We start from the raw sequence: 20,134 nt of genomic DNA on the forward strand, positions 1-20,134 counted from the left end.
ATCGAATTTCTAAAACGGTGAATACAAGATGCTTCTTCTTTCCATTGGAGTTAGTTGAGCCACTTGAAAGCGTGAATCAGCCGGAGTCGACATGATCACATGTTTTCCTAAACACAAATCTCCAAAACAGTAAGATTTCGACTCCAAAACTTGAAAATTAAATTACAAACTATCCACAAGATACAAAATTAACCTTAGGATGAGTTTTTTTTCAGAGAACGCCGCTACTTATTATTATCTAATCTCTTTAAAGTATATAAAACGATGTCAAGCTACACTAAATATTATTAGGTCAATCGGAACGGTAAATTAATTACCCGATTCGGTTAACTCTCATTACAAATTAATGAATTATATTTTTGTTCCTGTACATTCGAATGTTGATGATGTCTGTGATAACGTTTTTACTTTAATTTGTTGTGTTACTCGTCTATTATAAATTATTTCTGCAATTCCAACCTAAGCTCTATGGAGACAGATTAGCCAAGGTTCTTTAGAGAAGCTGATTGATAAGAATGAAGCAGTAGCAGCAATCCAATAGAAAAAAAAAAATATGAATATAAATTTGACGATAGTATCCGAAATTTTGAAATATAAATCTTATTACTATTCGAAAGTCATTAAAATAAAAATAATTTCTTTAGTTGCCAAACATTGTTACTCCTAAGGGGTTTAAAATATATGAATTTTTAGTTCTTATTCTCAAAGAACTGATTAACATGTTGTATCGAATAAAAAAAAGTCAACTTTAGTATTTCCTTATTTTTTAAGTACAAATTAGAGTTGACTATTATTGGAGATTTTAGATGAGCCAACCATAAAAATGTTTGGAGAAATGTCACCATAGTTCTATATATCAATGGCCGAGATCTCTGATATTACTACTCAGACTCAAATCACCGTCTTGGAAATTGAAGATGGTCAATCCGGGAATCATTCCTCGTCACCGGATTCCTCCGGTCCTCTTGTATCCGTATCGTTCGTTCAAAAGGTGAGAGACATGTTTTTATATTGCGACATGGTTTTCTAAGTTTTATCCTTGTTAGACAAACTTAATCTTGATTTTTGTTCTAATTTTTGGTGACTGAATTTTCTTAGTTTATCAAGTATAAAAGTCAAACCAAACAAACATCTGTATTTCAAATCCGTTTGGTACAAATGTTGGATCTACCACTTGGTCACGTTTAAAATTTGAATTTTATATTTTGATCGTTCATAAGATTGGATGAATATTGTGTTTTCAGGTTTTTGAGAAGTAATGCCATGTAATGCATATGTTAAGATATATAACTAGAATTTATTTTAAAATTAAGACAACCAAAAAACAACAAAAGTACAAATAGTAGCTTAAGTGTCGTTATAGGTTCAATTTATTCTTATCGAACACCTTGAATTTTGGATGTTGCAGGCTTGCAGCATTGTTTGACTCAAAAATGAAATAGTTTCTAAAGAATCTTATACTATAGTATTTAACATATCTTACTATTGTATTTCTATATATAGTTGATTGGAGAGTTCGTGGGAACATTCACTATGATATTTGCCGGCTGCTCAGCCATCGTGGTAAATGAGACGTACGGTAAACCGGTGACACTTCCTGGTATAGCTTTGGTATGGGGACTAACGGTAATGGTTATGATCTACTCAATTGGTCACGTCTCCGGTGCACATTTCAACCCTGCTGTTTCTATTGCCTTTGCCTCTTCTAAAAGGTTCCCTTTTAATCAGGTGAATTAAAAAACATCTATATCACTAGTAAAAATGCCTCATACTTTTTCTTTCGTTTCCATAACTACCCTAGTACCAACCAGACCGAAAAAATTGTATATGTATGTAATGCATGTGGTTGTAATCGATATCTTTATAGGTTCCAGGGTACATAGCTGCTCAAGTTCTCGGATCAACCTTAGCAGCCGGAACTCTACGGCTTGTTTTCAATCTCAACGACAACGTATGTAGCCTCAAGGGAGATGTATATGTGGGAACATATCCGTCAAACTCTAACACGACATCGTTCATAATGGAGTTCATTGCTACTTTCAATCTAATGTTCGTTATATCTGCTGTTGCTACTGATAAACGAGCAACCGGGTCATTCGCAGGAATTGCTATCGGTGCTACCGTAGTACTCGACATCCTTTTCTCCGGGTAATTAAGCTATAAACCCTTTAATACGTTTTTCAATGGTTATATTGTTAAAATGTACGATGAAACACTATGAACACTATATATATTATGTTTTTCATAAATTGGTTAGGCCAATTTCCGGAGCATCTATGAATCCAGCAAGAAGCTTAGGGCCTGCACTTATATGGGGATGTTATAATGACTTATGGTTATACATAGTTTCACCGATCATCGGGGCACTATCAGGTGCATGGACTTACGATATGTTACGATCCACAAAAAAATCATATAAAGAGATTATTCGTCCAAATTGCGATAAAGTTTCTTCGAGAGATCGCCAAGAAGCTTCTCAAGATGAGAATTGTCTTCTACGAGTGGTTGATCCGTCTAACCAGAATTATTTTATATGTTCATCACCTACTAAAATCGACGACAAATGTAATGTCACATGTAAGTTCGAGTGAAAGATTGATGTACTATTCTCCACACTACTTCAATACCATCTTACATGCGGGTTTTGAGATCTCTCATATATTTCTTGGTGTGTTTGTTTTTTTTGGTTTAATAAAATGGTGTATATATTTTAATTTTATATGCGCTAAACGATAACAATAAAGAATCAAGAAAGTACTGATCTAGTAGTGTAGTTTTCTTGAAAAAAAGCATTAAAACAGATTAAAAAATTATAGATTCGGTGTTTGTTAAAAAAAAAAAAAAATCTAGTGACTTGCACAGACTCATCTGATGNTGTTTTTTTTTTTTTTTTTTGGTCACCAGAGTCATCTGATGTTTTACGTGGTTATTATTGTGTCTCATGTTTTTCTTCCTCATGATTTTTATTTGTTTGGACTATCTTCTTATATTAATCTCACTTTGCGTTAAAAAAAAAAAAAAAAGCTTAAATCTAAATTTCGCTGTTGTAACCAAAAAAAAAAATGACGAAGAAGCCTACGTGAATTTATATGTTCAATTTTTTTCCAACATTCAACTTTATATGATAAAATAATATAACGAAAAAACTATTTTCTAGTAGAAAATTTATTTTAATGTGGTAAAGAATTATACACTGTTAATAATAGATTACAATGATATCACCAAAGAATTACAAAATGTTAGTAACTTTTTGGTTTTTTTTTTAATAATAAGAATAATAACTTTTTGGTTGGTCACATTAAAATGTTAATAATCATATTATAAAAAAGAGCTAACAGTAAATATTAATTATGCTTATCCAAAAAACATTTATGAGTCAAAACTTAATTGACTAAAACAAAAAGAAAAAAGCGTCTGTTGTTATTAGTTTTGTTTTCATTGTAAGTTATCCTAATCGATACTTATGTAAACCCATAAATATCCCTAACCACCTTTTAACATTTCTTGTTTCTTTCTCCTTCCCTGCGCCTGATTAGTCCAACAAATCCGATCTACCACCACTCCTCGTCCCGCCGGTCATTTACTGCCGCCGATTCCAAAATTCCGATCAGTTACGGGAGATATCCAATCGCAGACAGTGGTTCTCAGTAAGTTTTCTTATGCTTACTTATACTCTCGTCGATTAAATTGTTTACATAATTTTTACGAAATCAATCTAGCGAATGTTTCAAGGTTGCTCGAGTTCTAGGTCTTCTCAATCGATAACGATATAGATGTTTCTCTGTATGTGTGGATTTATGCATGCCCGCTTTGATTAGTTTTTATTTTATTTTATCTGGTTTTCGCTTCAAGAGTTTTGCAATTTGTTTTGATCGTAGGTACGATCAATCTGGGCTTTTGATCAGCGATCAGTTTTTGTCACTGTTCAGAAATGTCTGTGTGAGTGCTTCTGTAACCCTATTTTCTCGGGATATTATGCTGCCTTTTTATTAGAAATCTCCCAATCTGATGAATCTGCGAAATAGCTTATTCGATTTAAGAGATAGTAAAAGGGATCGGATTTTTTGGAATTCTTTTTTGTTCTTAAAAGATCTTTGATGCAGTGTTGCTTCTGCTCCTGGGAAGGTGTTGATGACTGGAGGCTACCTCATACTTGAGAAGCCAAATGCAGGGCTTGTGTTGAGTACAAATGCACGGTTCTATGCGATTGTGAAGCCGATCAATGAAGAAGTTAAGTCTGAAAGTTGGGCATGGGTATGCATCTTCTTTCTCATTTGTGTGTTATTCGACAAGTAATACAGTTGCAGTGTTGATGGGTTGTTGTGTGAGACGGCTCATAAAACAATTTTTGGTATGTTTGTTTACTTATTTTTCCAGCAATGGACAGATGTCAAATTAACTTCACCACAGCTCTCAAGAGAAAGCATGTATAAACTGTCACTTAAACACTTGACTCTTCAGTGTGTGTCTGCAAGGCAAGACTCGAAAAACTTTTTTCAATTGTCACTTCAACAATTTTTAAATTTTTTTTTATCATAAGTCTTTTAATTTTTTATTTTGGCATATCTGTATGTGTCTGTAGCGAGATGTCACTTGTCAGATATAGCTGGTCATAGAGCACTTGCACTTACATTCTTTTTTATTTTCTGAACAAAAATCAGTGATTCAAGAAACCCCTTTGTAGAGCATGCTATACAGTATGCTATAGCTGCTGCTCATTTGGCAACTGACAAGGACAAAGAAGCATTGCACAAGCTCTTCTTGCAAGGCAATCTTCTAATCCCTGCTTTTCTTTTTAATCATTTCTATTTAATGAAGAAGACATTAGATGATAACTGTTGCTCTAAATGTGTTTTGCAGGTCTTGATATCACAATCTTAGGCTCCAATGACTTCTACTCATATCGGAACCAGGTTTTTTTCTTTGCTGAAAACTGTTGAAAGTACACTTGCATTTGTTGATCTTTCCTTTGATTATTCAAATCCTCTTGAGATGATTGTACAAATAGTTGATAATCGTACTTATTCTCATAGATAGAATCACGTGGGCTTCCATTGACACCAGAGTCGTTGGGTACCCTTGCACCTTTTGCATCAATCACATTCAACGCTGCCGAGTCAAATGGTGCTAACAGCAAGCCTGAAGTAGCAAAAACTGGCTTAGGTTCTTCTGCAGCAATGACTACAGCTGTGGTTGCAGCTCTGCTACATTACCTTGGAGTAGTTGACCTATCCGAACCATGTAGAGAAGGAAAGTTTGGTTGTTCTGATCTAGATGTTATCCATATGATAGCACAAACATCTCATTGTCTTGCACAAGGGGAGGTCGGAAGTGGGTTTGATGTCAGCTGTGCTGTCTATGGGAGTCAGCGTTATGTTCGCTTCTCTCCAGAAGTCTTGTCATCGGCTCAGGTTATATTAACTAGAAGTTTGCTGTAATATATTTTCCGCTTAAGATGGAAGTATTCTGACTCCCAAGTTTTGCAGGTTGCAGTAACAGGTCTGCCATTATATGAAGTTATTGGCAAAATATTGAAGGGAAACTGGGACCATGAGAGATCTGAGATCTCTTTACCGCCACTGATGAATCTTGTAAGCAAACAATCAAACCTAAAGTCTCACCCTGGAAAAACCTGTTGTGAACCTCACCAACTTCTGATATCCTTGACTTTTGTGAAATCTGGTGTAATAACAAAAATGTTGTCTTAATAGTTCCTAGGAGAACCTGGAAGTGGTGGATCCTCCACACCATCAATGGTAGGTGCTGTAAAGAAGTGGCAAATGTCTGATCCAGAGAAGGCACGAGATAATTGGCAGAAGTTGTCAGAAGCAAATTTAGAACTGGAAACTAAGCTAAACATTCTGAGCAAATTAGCTAAAGACCACTGGGATGTTTATCTAGGAGTCATTAAGTCTTGTAGTCTGCTCACTTCTGAAAAGGTATATTTCCTTCGCTGATTTATTGACTTCATTTGACATGTTACATCAAGGAGCAGCTTGGTTGATTTCCTTCTTGTATCTCATTTCTAGTGGGTACTACATGCTACTGAGCCGATCAATGAAGCGATTATTAAAGAACTCTTAGGGGCAAGAGAAGCTATGTTGGGGATCAGAATTCTTATGCGTCAGATGGGTGAGGCTGCTGGAGTTCCGGTAAGTTTTTTATTTATTCTGTTTTGGTACTTGCTTCAGATCTCAACCGACCATTTGTGCATGACAACGTTGTGTTGATGCATAAAATACTCGGCTGGCTGTAGAATTTTAATAGCATACACAAATATAAGGGGTTCCACCTCGTGCATTAGAACAAATTGACTTGTTTTGCATCTTCATTGACCTGGAGGGACCATGGAATTGCAGATAGAGCCTGAATCCCAAACTCAACTTTTGGATTCTACAATGAATGCTGAAGGGGTTCTATTTGCTGGTGTTCCTGGAGCTGGTGGATTTGATGCCATATTTGCAATTACTTTAGGGGATTCCGGCAGCAAACTGACCCAAGCATGGAGTTCACAAAATGTTTTGGCCTTGTTGGTGAGAGAAGATCCACACGGCGTTTGCCTAGAAAGTGGTGATCCACGCACCACAGGTATTACTTCAGGCGTTTCATCAGTTCATCTTGAGTAAGCAACATTGTTTGGTATAGGTGCATCACCGAGTTCGGTTGAGTATACTATTTTGCATATAGAGACTTGGGTGCTAAATTTCTTGGTGTAAGCACTCCACTGTGCATTTTTTCACCCATTGTAAGGTCTTTTTATAACTCTTGGAAAACTTGCGGGAAAATAAAAGTAAGGTTGATTTTGAATGTTCTCGTTTGTGTTTGCTTTCATTCGCTGCTTCTGTTATTGGTATATTCATATGCTTGTAAAGAGTCTGGAACAAGAATTTAAATATAGAGATAATAAACGAATGATCAAAATCTACCAATAATCTTTACAGGAACAAGTTCCACCTTTAAACAGGTGAAATCTGTTTCTATCTCTTACAATAATCTCTCTTTCATAGATTATGGAGATTTTCTTTGTATATGTGTGACAGTCACTACACATCCTGAGGTTTCTAGCTATTTTAATGATAGACCCTGGAGGTGTATACAAAAGTGCAAAGGCAATAGCCACCTTTTGGCTGTGTCCTTTTAGTCTCTCTCTCTTTTCTTCTTCGTCTACGTTTAGCAATATCTGTGTCAAGTCCGGTGAATACCCTTCAAATTTTAGCTGCCATTCCATCTGGTTTAGCATCTTGTAGATTTCTTTGCATCGAGGGTGCGATCTATCTTGTGAAACAAACCTGTGAGTTTTACCTTTTACCTCGACGATGCTAAAACCAGGGGTTTGCTTCAAACCCTTAGTAGCAATTTCTGTTCGAGCTCTAGCTACATCATCCCACATTCTAGCTTGTGAATACATGTTAGAGATCAGCAAATAGTCACCTGTGTTGTGTGAGCCTAACTTAAGCAGTTCACGAGCTGCTATTTGGCCTAGCTCAACGTTCTGATGAACTCTGCACGAGCTTAAGAAGCTTCTCCAGACAACATCGTTTTCCTCGATAGGCATGCTTTGGATAGTTTCCAAGGCTTCCTCGAGCAATCCAGCTCTTCCGAGAAGATCTACAAGACATCCATAATGCTCAGCCGTTGGCTCTACCTTACCTTCCTTTAACATTTCCTTAAAGACTCGACGGCCTTCTTTGACAAGACCAGAATGGCTACAGGCATTGAGAACACTGACATACACAACATGATCAGATTCTAAACCTTCTTGGATCATCTCTGAGAACATTCTTAAAGCTGCTTCTCCTTCTCCGTGCAAAGCAAGTCCTGAGATCATTGCGCTGTAAGTCAAACTGTTCCTACTTTCCATCTTCTTAAATATATGCAACCCCTTGTCTAAGCATCCGCATTTAACGTACATATCTACAAGCGAAGTTTGAACTGCAATGTTGAGTTTGCTTATGTTTCTCAGCAGGAAGCCATGAATGCTCCTTCCCAAATTGAGTGCACCAGTGTTGGCACAAGCTGAGAGAGCACTAACCATTATACTTTCTTCCGCCTTCAACTCCGTTTCTCTACACATTTCACGGAACAGCATCAAACATTCACTCCACATTCCCATTGCTGCACGAGCTGAGACCATTGAGCTCCACGAAGCAGCAGTTTTAAATTCCAGTTTCTCAAAAACAGCAGAAGAGAGTTCCATCTCTCCACATCTTCCATACATGCTGATCAAACTGTTCTGAACAAACACATCATCTTCAAGACCAAGTTTAAACACGTGCCCATGAATCTGCTTCCCTTCTCGAATCGACTTCAAACGAGTGCAAGCCTTGAGAAGAAACGGGTACGTGAAATGATCTGGCTCAATCCCTCTCTCTATCATCTCACTGTAAACACATAAAGCTTCCTCGAAACACGTTTCGTTAACATAACCTCTGATCATTGTATTGAAATCAAAGGTACAGGGATCATCGAGTCCTCTGAATATGGAAGCTGCGTAATTCATACTGTTGTCCCATCCGGAGTGAGCGCATTTCGCGAGAACGCTGCTAGCTGAGAATGAAGAAGAACAGAGAAAACTTAGCTTGATGAATCTGGCGTGGATTTGCTTGAACTCGTCTACGTCGTTGCATCTCTTCAAAAGGTATAAAATTTCTTGCTCTTTACCTCTAAAGGTGTTGACTGCTTCTGGGTTATGGGTTAAATCGTCTCTGGAAGAAACTAGAGACTGTAGAATTGGTGCCTTAATCATCCTCTCTCTCTAGTAACCATGGGTGTCCGGAATTTTTCAATTTTGTGGAACTTAATTAGAATAAAAGTTTGAAAAGATTTGAATGTTGTTTAGCAGGAGGGGTTTTGAGTCTCATCCCCGGTGAGATTTTCATGGACAATATGAGCCACTAGTTATAAATTTTATTTGGAGAGTTCTGATAAGTTTGTGATGGGTGTGAGAGAACAGAGAGTGGGTGCTTTGGATTCTCTGTCCATGCTTTGTCAGTTTTTGGGACCTACCTTAAGTGGAGATTCAAACACGATTCACCGGTTCGGTTTTTGTGTTAAGCCTATTTCGGTTTGGTTCTATACCTAAAAACTAATAGAAACATGAACGCGCGGGCTTTTTTAAGCAGTCGGAAACCAAAACCAGATAATGTTGACAAATGAATACTCTCACAAACCCTTAGAACTGAAATCAGTTCAAAAGCCTTGTAAAATAAAGAATCAAATCACATGGGTTTCTTTTGGAGTCAAATATAGGTTTTGTAGGTTTTCCGGTATTTTGGATATGAAATATTGGTAACCATATAGGAACCAATTAAATTTTGGTTCAGTTTGGTATGGGTATTGAAATTTGAATAGAATCAGACCCGTAAAAGTTTCGATTCCAATGAGTTCGGTTCTGATTGGTTTACAAATCCAAAAGTAACCAAACAACCTGACCGAATTGAAATCGAAACCTAAGCGAATCCCAAATTTTGGTTTGGTTTGGTTTAAATCTTATAATAAAACCTAACCGAATCCCAAATTTTGATTCGGTTGTTTGCCGTTATCTAGTTTTGTTAGCTAAACTTTAAGACAGTACTATGAATTTTGTGAAAGCTCTTTACAAATAGAATGTCAAATTTGAGTTGGTGAACCATTTTTGTGTTGATATCACATAGATATTTATAGTTAAAGAGAAAAAAATGTTAATAGAGTAGTGAAAAGATAATAGACAGGGTGGGTCGTAGCGCCCATTAAGTTTAGTACTAATTACAAATTTGACTAATTGATAGTGTGTTTCATCTAAACTGGCGCAGAACCTTTTTGTGTGTTTCTGTCAACATTTGAACTCCCACTAACAGAAAGTGAATCAAACCTGCCTTATTAATCACAACAATTTCATTATTTAGGCTCTCCAGAAGATTATGATGAGAGAGAAACAGTATGTAAATAGAGAGATTCTTAATACGGCCAACAACAACGTCACAAACACAATGATAATGTCACCTCTCACATGCTCACAGATTTGAGTTTTAAGGAACTTTTTATTCATCCATTCTTAGATGTTACCGGCGGCATGGCATTGCATTCTTCTAATAGATTTAGCAAGTTGTGTTCAGGGGCACTGAGTGATGGCAAGATCGAACGGTTTGGCTGAGGCGGACGAGGCGGTTTTGGTGCGGATCCATCAGATTCAGAAGCAGCCTCATCTTTCACAATCTGCAAATCACCTTTTCTCATCATAGACGCTGATACTCTCTCCTTCCAGATTCTCCCATCCTGTTTTTACGAAAAACAATCACTAACAAGATTACAAAACCAAAACTTTAAGATGCTTTCTATAAACACATGTACACTTAGATCAACAAAAAGAAAACATTTTTGCATAGAGTGTTACATTTAGAATGGATGGTTCAGGCAATGGACACTGAATGGGTAGATCATTGTCCAGAGGCTCGACCGGGTGTTCAACAGGTTTGAACTCTGTAGCTACTTCAATCCCATGAGTAGCAGTTGTTGCAGTTGTGGTAGTTGCTGCAACAACATCAGAATTTGGAGCCAATACTTCCTTATCATCCTGATCAAAAGAGAGAATGAGACATCTTCAGTAACTCAGATTAACCAAACAAAAACCTAATTTGAAAAAGGCCAAAGCTTTTTAAGGTTAATCATGAATCCTTAAAACAAAAACTCATCCTTTGGTTGAATCTTGAAACTGAAACTACACAATTTCAAGAAAATCAAGAAGAGTACTTCGAATCTGATCTAAAGGGGAGATTTTTAAAACCAAACAAAAGATCTACAACATGTTCCATAGATTGAACTTTAGTAAGAATCAAACCCAGAAGCTGTAAAAAGAGAGCTTACGATTGCACTTTGTGTTCGTCGATGACTGCTTCTACCAACAGAGAATCTTGAAAATATACCAACCATGGTTTAATTGAATCTGAAATTTTCTTAGGACTTGTAAAGATTTTAAAAATCTCCCTTGATCTTGATTCTTGACTTGGTAAGAATGCGCCCAAGAATTTATATATAAAGAAGATGAAGATGGAACAACTTATAAGAAGGTTGCTTTATATCTCCAGACGAACTTGGTGAATGAATGGTTGATATATGCTTTTTAATTTTTATTTGTGTTTGTTTGTTTAAACTTTAAAGCTTTGCTTTTTGATTTTGCGTTAGCTTAAGCAGATTATGCCTTCTTCACTCTGTTTCGTTTACTTTTTATTAATTTATTTGTTGTTATTGTCCTCCTTTATTTATTTTTTTTATTTTTATTTTTTTTGTCGTCTGTTATTGTCCTCCTTTAATTTCAGCTTTTCTTGGATTTGGAAAATCTAATAATCATTATTCTAATCGATGTATTTTGTTGTGTCTAATTGGAGAATTAAAAAGTCATAACTGTTATAGATTAGAGTCCAGTTAAGTAAAGATAATTTTGTTATTTATGTCACTATCTAATTCAAACTGATTGAAATAAAGAAAAATGATCTATACTAGTATAATTGTTGTGTCTAATATGTTTTTGAAAACGTTTACCGTTAAATTGCTTATATTTATATCCAAACAAGTTTAGTTAACTTTTTCTATTATCCTTATAACCAAACACAATTAAATATTCGTATATATAATATTCTATAATTAATATACATATTTAAAAGATTTATTCCAAATTTAAAAATTTTATTCTCCTATCATCTCTTTTCGATTTTAAATTTATAGGTAGTGAATCATCAAAATCATATAATACATAAAGTTAATAAAAATAAATCTTTTCTGCATATATTGTGATTTGATTTTTTTAAAACGAACATATATTACTCAATTAATAAAAAAGTGTGTGTTTAAATATATATATATATATAGTAAATTTACCGTAAATAGTAAATTATAAAATTTTAAGAAATTTATAATTTATAATATATCTAAACTTAATAAAAATAAAAATTATAAGTATTTAAACATATTAAATTTTTAAAATAACACAAACGAGATATATTATATGACGGGTTATATCATATATGACATGACATGATTGAATTGATAATACTACAAAGTAAAATATCATTAATATGATACTTCAATAAGAGCTAAATCCTCATTTTACTATTTTAACAACACTAATATAAAATACGTCGAATCAAAATGATTTAATTAAGATTATATTAAACAAAAATTGTTATGCAATATACTGCAGATTATATACTAAATCACTAAAATTAACAAAATAGTACATTAGCAAAATTAGTATTAATATATTACATTAACAAAAAAATTATGTAAAAACTTGTCACGCGGTATACCGCGGGTTATAATATAGTTTTTAGAGTATAAGGGGAATAAACTATTAAAGGATTTGTATGGATATCAAACACCCAATATCTAACTGTAAAATGGATTACTTTACTTTACAAGTCAACTAGTCGTAGACTATTGTGTTGTTTGCTAAAAATCCTCTTTATACTAAAATGGAAGTAGATTATATAATTTTAATAAGTGGATTACAAATAGGTTATATATTAATGATAGATTAATTAGTTACAAATAGGTTATACCGAAAATCTTAAAGAGAATATTCTAAAGAATCATATCATCTAACTTATCATATTAATTTCCTTTATTAAATTATTTATCAAATAAAATATTTTGATATCTAACTTAACATATTAATTTGTTAATTATCATTATACTTCACCTCTCATTTTTATATATGAGTCTATTTTGTGAAATAAATAAATTATCATATTATTTATAATAATTAAAAAATAGTTTTATTTCTGGATATACCATAAGTTGAATTTTTAAAAACAAATATAAATTGTTCAATCTATAACATATTCAAGATTTAGTAATATTACTTTTTAAAAATAATATCTATAGAATTAAAAATTTTACTGAGTAACGGGTCAAAATTTGAATATTTAAATTCAATTTCATATTTTTTTGTTGAATTTTTATAATTTTATATAATATAATAAACTTTAAATAATTTATTTTGAAATATTTTTAATATATTGAAACTTGATATAAAAGTTAGAAACTAGAAACACTCTAAATTGATTTGTTATAGCAATGTCAATAATATGTCACTATAATATGAAAGAATTTCAAGAAACCAAGTATATTAAAACAAAAATATAACAATATTATTAAATTACTCATAATATAATAACTCGCTTTTTAAAAACCAAATTTACAAAATTATGTCTTATAATGACATTCAAGTCATGATGTAGAATATACATTGTTGAAATAACTTCACATATATAACCTAATACAACATATTAAAATTTTATTTTAAAATATAAAATTTATAAAATTTTGTATAAAATAAAATTTGTCCATTGTTATAGCACGGATACTTATCTAAAATCATTAACAATATAAAACTTACAAAATAGGTGTCTTTTTTCAAGTCATTATATTTAGCATATAATTTTATTGCATAATGTTTTATCCAAAAAAACTTTTAAAAACAATCACATAAATTAAAATTTATATATAAAAACATATAAATAAAATGAATTTCAACCCGTGCTCTAGCACGGATCTTAATCTAGTGGATGTTATTATTCAAGAAATTAAATTTGTTTTAATGTAAAGTTACAAGCTGTAATTAATACATTCATAAACATTTTCATATTAAAAAAAATTATACTTTAAAATCTTGCATATCATTTTCAGACTCCATGTAGACTAATTTAGGTTCTAAAAACGTTTTGTATTTAGTCCACTCCAACCAAAATTTATCAATTATAAAATTCAGAATTGGACAGATTTTTCTTGTTATTTCTTCTACGGTCTATATTTTTAGATTAAAAGTTAATAAAATTTAAACGACAATAATCTGATATTAATTTTACCTTGAAATTATCATGTACTGTATGTGAAGGAAGCCTATACTGTCTACACTAATCTGACATCAATTATTTTTCAAAATTAATATATATGGTCTGTGGAGGAAGTCCCAAAACGCAAAATCTCCTTCTAGGACACACGATGCAGTTACTTTCATTCCATAGTAATCTACTGTATGTCTATGAAACACATTGGATTAGTGTTTACTATATAAGGGCAGCTCCATCGGGGTTGCTCATGTTGATGCTTTTATTAAACAAATAATTAAAAGAAGAGAGAAGAGAAAATAAGAAAAACCTAGAGGGCCATTCAAATTTACGAATGCTATCATGTCCTGTCCAGAGTTTCTTTCCACCGTGCAAGCTTTCTGGGATACCTCGGAGAGCCTCTATCACTCTACCTCTGCTATGTTTCGTTTTGTCAAGAAGCTTAAAGCGCTAAAACCTCTATTAAGGTCTTTAAGTCGCCGAAAGCTTAGTAAACTCTCAGAGCAGGTGGAGGTTTCCCACAAGGATCTTTGCCAGAAACAACTTGCTACGCTCTCAAATCCCTCGTCGGCTGCGGAGGAGGCTGAGGACCAAGCATTTCAGCGGTGGAATCATCTGTCTGATCTGGAGGAATGTTTTTTGAAACAACAGTCCAAGTTACACTGGCTATTGGTGGGTGACAAGAACAACAAATTTTTTCACAGAGCTGTCAAGGTTCGACAAGGCCATAATGCTATTCGAGAGATTCTCTGTCAGGATGGCTCCATTGCAAAAACTCAACCGGAGATTAAAGCGGAGGCAGTAAGGTTCTTTGAGGAGTTTCTAACTTTGGAGCCAAATGACTATGAGGGGATGAGTGTTTCTCAGTTAGAGGAGATAGTGTCATTTCGTGTCTCTTCTCCTCAACATGAGGGTTTGTTGAAGTTGGTTTCTGATGAGGAGATTCGACACACGCTATTTAAGATGCCGGTTGGTAAGTCCCCTGGTCCGGATGGTTATACTGTTGAGTTCTTTAAGCAAGCATGGTCAGTTATAGGACGAGACTTCGTTGTTGCGGTTCAATCTTTCTTCCTTAAAGGCTTCCTCCCTAAAGGTGTAAACTCAACAATTTTGACTCTCATCCCAAAAAAATCCGACTCTACGGAGATGAAGGATTACCGTCCTATTTCTTGCTGCAATGTGTTGTATAAGGTAGTCTCCAAGATTATTGCTAATCGTTTGAAGATTATATTGCCTTCATTCATTGCTCCTAATCAGTCAGCTTTCATAAAGGATAGGCTTATGATGGAGAACCTGTTGCTTGCTTCTGAATTGGTAAAGGACTATCACAAGGAATCCATCTCCCCTCGGTGTATGATGAAGATTGATATCTCCAAGGCCTTTGATTCAGTGCAATGGCCTTTTCTTATCAATATCCTCAAAGCTATTAATGTCCCCGCGGATTTCATTCATTGGATAGAACTTTGTATCTGCTCTGCTTCATTCTCTGTGCAAGTCAATGGGGAGTTAGCTGGTTATTTCCAAAACAAAAGAGGTTTGAGGCAAGGATGTTCTCTATCCCCTTATCTATTTGTCATTTGTATGAATGTCCTGTCCTTAATGCTGGATAAGGCTGCTACTGATCACTGCATTGGTTATCATCCTCGCTGCAAAACAATGAACCTCACACACCTCTGCTTTGCTGATGATATTCTCATCTTTACTGATGGGAGCTCACACTCCATAGCGGCGATTCTAGCTGTTTTTGATAGGTTTGCCGCTGTCTCGGGCCTCAGAATAAACCTTCAGAAATCCACGTTGTTCATGGCTGGTTTTTCAACTCAACATCAACACGACATCCTACAGCACTTCCACTTCTCTGTGGGCTCACTCCCTGTTCGTTACCTGGGACTCCCTCTCCTCACCCGTTCTATGACACATGCTGACTATCTTCCTCTTCTTGAGCGTATTCGTAGTCGTATATCCTGCTGGACTGGTCGGTTTTTGTCCTTTGCAGGTAGACTTCAGTTGATAAAGTCGGTACTATCTAGTCTCACCAATTTCTGGTTCTCTGCTTTCCGTTTGCCGAAGAGATGCCTTCAGGAGATTGATAGTCTCTTCTCGGCTTTCTTGTGGTCTGGTCCGGCTCTAAATACAAAAAAGGCCAGAATCTCTTGGCTTGACGTGTGCAAACCACTGCATGAGGGAGGGCTGGGGCTTCGTCGTCTGCAGGATACGAACACAGTGTGTATTTTGAAACTCATTTGGAGACTAGTGTCTGCTAGTACCTCTCTTTGGGTCAACTGGGTTCGAAGGAACTTGATCCGCACTGGTTCGCTTTTCTCTGTCAATGAGAGGAGTGTTGGTGGATCATGGATGTGGAGGAAGCTTTTGAAATACCGTGACCTTGCAGCGAATCTACATAAAAAGGAGATATCTTCGGGCACTGACACTTCATTCTGGTTTGATGTTTGGAGCCCTATTGGTCCGCTGTTTGCTCAACTTGGGAACCGGGGTAGTATTGATATGGGGATCCCACAGAAGAGTACTGTGGCAGAGGCCCTCTCGCATAGACGACGACGACATCGTGTTGATATTCTGAATCAGATTGAGGGTGCTCTTGACTCTATCCGCCATTCAGTGCAACCTCAAGGTAGTGATCGTCCACTCTGGAAACAAAGGAATGGTTCTTTTAAGAGTATATTCGCTTCCTATGATACTTGGTGTTTGATAAGGCAACCAAACGCTCCCTGTCCCTGGTCTGCAGGCGTTTGGTTCACTCATTCAACACCTAAGTACGCCTTTATAGCTTGGCTTGCTCACCATAATCGGCTCTCTACTGGTGACAAGTTAGTTCAGTGGAATGCTGCTGCAAATGGAGATTGTGTTCTTTGTCAGGGTTGTGGGGAAACGAGAGAACATCTTTTTTTCTCCTGCTCCTATTCCTCGAACGTGTGGTCTACTCTTGTTCACAACTTGATGGGACCCCGGTTCACCACGTCTTGGACGACATTGGCTTCTCTGCTCGTGGACTCTTCTACTCCACGTCTACCCCTGTTTGTCCTGCGGTATGTCTTCCAGTCCACTCTACACAGCCTATGGCGGGAACGTAATGCTCGAAGGCACGGAGAAGCTCCCACTTCGTCATCCACCCTTTGCCGCTTCATCGACAAGCAAGTCCGTAACCGTTTGCTCACACTGACCTCCACCTCTGGCTATGAGAATGGACTCCAACTCTGGTTTCGAAGTCATCCTCTCCAAACCATATCCGTCTCTTAAACTCTTTGGTTGTTAAATTATTGTTCTAAATTGTAAAACCAACTTTGGACCACTGTTATTTTTTTTGGTGAATATAATTTAACATTCATACAAAAAAAAAAGAAAATAAGAAAAAACGTTGCTTGTTTGAGAAACTTAAGAAACGTTGCTTGTTTGAAAATAGACATATTTTGTTTGAGAAACTTAAAAAACGTTGCTTGTTTGAAAATAGATATATTTTGTTTGAGAAACTTAAGAAACGTTGCTTGTTTGAAAATAGACATATGTCATTTGTTCATTGGTATACATATTAAAAAATAAATAAAAAAGAAAGATATGTGATAAAAAAATTTTTTTGCCAATAAATATGTTCTGCTTACTCTAATATATATTTTGCTATAGAATGTTTAACATACTTTATTATATCATTTTCATGACCTAATGGGTGTGACATTACCTAGTAATACAATACAATATCTAAAACAAAGGTCTTTAAAGCATATATGGTTTTATCATTATATAAATCTCTCTTGTCTCCAAAAGATTTAGCAAGCTTGTATACGCTAATTATCAAAGAATAGTGTGTGTCTAGCTAGTAGCTAATGACTCCTTTGTTCTTAATTTTTGAGCCTAGGCAGGACCAATCACATACAGTCCCTTGAGTAATCCATCGGCTACTCACTTGTTGTACAACCTAAATCACATGAATGTCACCCCAATTAGCATACTTTGAAGGATCAATACAATTTTCACTCATACACTCCCACATTTTCTACTTAAGGTGAAGCTATGTGGTCCTCCTAAACCACCTAATGGGAAAATATCACATATCTCTAAAAAATATCACATGATCCAAATCCAAAGGAGTCATTGCGTACGTTCGTTTGAGTAATATTACATCAGCTATCCATATGATTTCCGTTTCAATTCACATACTTTGAAGGTTACTGTATCTTTCATTTGTTTACCCAAAAACGAAATTGTATATATCTCTCATTTTAACTACCATGTATCATTAAAACTTTTTTTTTCAAAAAAAATAATATACCTCTTACCAGCTCAAATATAAAAAATTATATATAAGCATATATCTTTTATAGTCTTCTAGTTTAAAATCTACAGTTCGATCACATGATTTAGCTACTAAACACTTCAACCACTTTATTCCAACAACAATACAATATACGATATATGATCCAATACAAGAGAACGCACTATATAAATTTTCTTATGGCTATCTCTCATGTTCTTTAATGTTTCAGACAAGCTTATATCAGCTGCTCAGCAGAGAAGTTTGTTTGTCTAATGAATTCTTGTTCTTAATCTTGGAGCTGAGGCATGACCAACTGAAAGGAGGAGTCGCATATGGTCCTTTGAGTAGTCCATCAGCCATTGATTTGTATGCAGCCTCAGTCATATGAATACCATCCCAGGCCACATATTTTGATGGATCATTACAAGATTCCACTCCTACATTCCCACAACCTGTACTAAGGTTGAAGTTGTATGTTCCTCCTACACCGCAACAAGCGGACAAGGGTTCCTTTATGAATCCTGAAAATATCATTAATTTGGGAACTCGGATAATTAACACCTAATCAATCAATTGGTTGTGAAGATGCATGCAGTGGAGGTATCAAGAAGGCTAACCGTATTTCGATGGTTCTTGGTTAAGGCGCAACAGAGTATTGTAATAGTCAGCAAATATGATGTTGACATGAGGGTTGAGCTTCCTAAGTCTCTTGAGTTCTGCCTGAAGCTGCTCGTCGTGGTATTCTGCAAACTTGTTCAGCCATTTCAGACATCCAAAAGAATCGTATTCTTCCAAGTTTGATGTTTGATATAATGTCAAATATGCTACCGAGCATCCCTTAGGGAACTCTCCGGGCACCAGAAATGTTCTTCCTCCCATACCAATCAACTCCTGGATTCAACACAGTCCCAACGCAACCAACACATTATAGTTTTCTGACAAACTAATCAGTTTGTTTTAGTCGTTACTGCGACTAGCAGATCAAGTAAAAGTGTTACCGTAATGGCAGAAGAAATAGTACTAATCACCAACGGAACTAGCTCTTTGACCTCGTCAAAGGGTCTGTGTTCAAAGAATGGCAAATTGTAATCATTCGCTCCAATATCTCCCATGAGAATCAAAGCATTTCCAATCATATCTCTACAATCTAAGAACATATACAAGTGAGCTTTAACTAAATATATATACAGTTACAATTACTCCCCTAATGCTGATCTTCACTACCTGATGGCAAGCCACAAAGATCTGGTAAACTCTCCTTGAAGATCTTAAGCTGAACTCCTAAACTAATGTTGTGACGACAATGGTACCCTCTCTCTGCGAGAAAAGAACTATCCAATGCCGTTGCTGAGGCTACGGCAAAATTAACTCCTTTCTCAAAGGTTCCATTTTTAGATCCGAAGTAAGGAGGCACATAAGGTAGCCCCAAAAATTCAGCTGTAAAGAAAAAAATTGTAGCATCACTTAAGGTTTCACACTATTAACTTGCAGTTCAAGAAAAAAAACAAAACAAAGAAATATTTTACATAAGATTTAAGTGAACTGAAGCCAAAAATATAAAAAAAAAACAAACTCGAAAAAAGCTGCGCCAAAACTAGAAAACAGAGAAAAATTTCACATGAGACAAAACAGATTAGGAAGAAAGAGGCCTTAGTCAATTAGTAACTCATCTCATTTGATTCTTTCTCAGAGTAGTTAAAATACAGACTCAACGTATCAATTATATAAAGAGAAGTACTGATGAAGTCAATGATGAGGCGGCCATCAGAGAAACGACCGGTTGGTTGGTGGAAGAAAGTTTCTCCGTAGGGTGGATAACCGCTCAAAGCAAGATTGTTTGGATCATCCGAGAGACCGAGCAAGTTTCCAGTGTCGCCAATCGAATTACCGAAACTGATGATCGACTCGAAATTGCGGCATTGCGATACCGAGCTTACCGTAGTGACCAAAAGAGTGGATAAAAAGACCAGGCTAATTATTCCCATCAACACATGAGAATCTAGCGATGCCATTCGAAGAGGTCCTAAGTGACTTTCTATCT

The 20,134-nt window shown here is 35.5% G+C and overlaps 5 protein-coding genes across 7 annotated transcripts; 2 read left to right on the top strand and 3 right to left on the bottom strand.

The window, feature by feature from the left end:
- Window positions 770-2,652, top strand: LOC104741793 (aquaporin NIP3-1-like). Of its 2 annotated transcripts, XM_010462714.1 has the most exons (4): window positions 770-991; window positions 1,504-1,728; window positions 1,868-2,148; window positions 2,258-2,652. In XM_010462714.1, exons 1-4 carry the CDS (start codon window positions 860-862, stop codon window positions 2,589-2,591), a joined length of 972 nt encoding a protein of 323 aa, XP_010461016.1. In that variant the 5' UTR covers window positions 770-859; the 3' UTR covers window positions 2,592-2,652. The 2 variants fall into 2 exon arrangements, with proteins under 2 accessions (XP_010461016.1, XP_019091447.1); XM_019235902.1 differs by lacking the exon at window positions 1,868-2,148 and having other exon boundaries at window positions 2,258-2,326.
- Window positions 3,478-6,811, top strand: LOC104777228 (phosphomevalonate kinase). 2 transcript variants are annotated; one of them, XM_010462715.1, is made up of 11 exons: window positions 3,478-3,647; window positions 3,879-3,939; window positions 4,104-4,254; window positions 4,378-4,475; window positions 4,662-4,768; window positions 4,861-4,913; window positions 5,034-5,411; window positions 5,487-5,591; window positions 5,712-5,939; window positions 6,030-6,152; window positions 6,360-6,811. In XM_010462715.1, exons 2-11 carry the CDS (start codon window positions 3,932-3,934, stop codon window positions 6,624-6,626), a joined length of 1,518 nt encoding a protein of 505 aa, XP_010461017.1. In that variant the 5' UTR covers window positions 3,478-3,647; window positions 3,879-3,931; the 3' UTR covers window positions 6,627-6,811. The 2 variants fall into 2 exon arrangements, with proteins under 2 accessions (XP_010461017.1, XP_010461018.1); XM_010462716.2 differs by lacking the exon at window positions 3,879-3,939 and having other exon boundaries at window positions 6,360-6,778.
- LOC104741795 (pentatricopeptide repeat-containing protein At1g31920) lies at window positions 6,905-8,905 on the bottom strand. Its single transcript, XM_010462717.2, has one exon. The coding sequence runs from the start codon at window positions 8,744-8,746 to the stop codon at window positions 6,923-6,925; it is 1,824 nt and encodes a 607-aa protein (XP_010461019.1). The 5' UTR covers window positions 8,747-8,905; the 3' UTR covers window positions 6,905-6,922.
- On the bottom strand, window positions 9,831-11,163 carry LOC104741796. Its single transcript, XM_010462718.2, has 3 exons — window positions 10,843-11,163; window positions 10,373-10,552; window positions 9,831-10,254 (listed from the first exon to the last, which is right to left on the bottom strand). Exons 1-3 carry the CDS (start codon window positions 10,906-10,908, stop codon window positions 10,024-10,026), a joined length of 477 nt encoding a protein of 158 aa, XP_010461020.1. The 5' UTR covers window positions 10,909-11,163; the 3' UTR covers window positions 9,831-10,023.
- On the bottom strand, window positions 18,196-20,128 carry LOC104741797 (GDSL esterase/lipase At1g31550). The gene is made up of 5 exons (XM_010462719.1): window positions 19,832-20,128; window positions 19,318-19,530; window positions 19,092-19,240; window positions 18,711-18,984; window positions 18,196-18,614 (listed from the first exon to the last, which is right to left on the bottom strand). The coding sequence occupies exons 1-5, from the start codon at window positions 20,103-20,105 to the stop codon at window positions 18,334-18,336; spliced, it is 1,191 nt and encodes a 396-aa protein (XP_010461021.1). The 5' UTR covers window positions 20,106-20,128; the 3' UTR covers window positions 18,196-18,333.

The sequence above is a fragment of the Camelina sativa genome, chromosome 14 (assembly GCF_000633955.1).
Source record: "Camelina sativa cultivar DH55 chromosome 14, Cs, whole genome shotgun sequence".
Classification (NCBI taxonomy): Eukaryota; Viridiplantae; Streptophyta; class Magnoliopsida; order Brassicales; family Brassicaceae; genus Camelina; species Camelina sativa.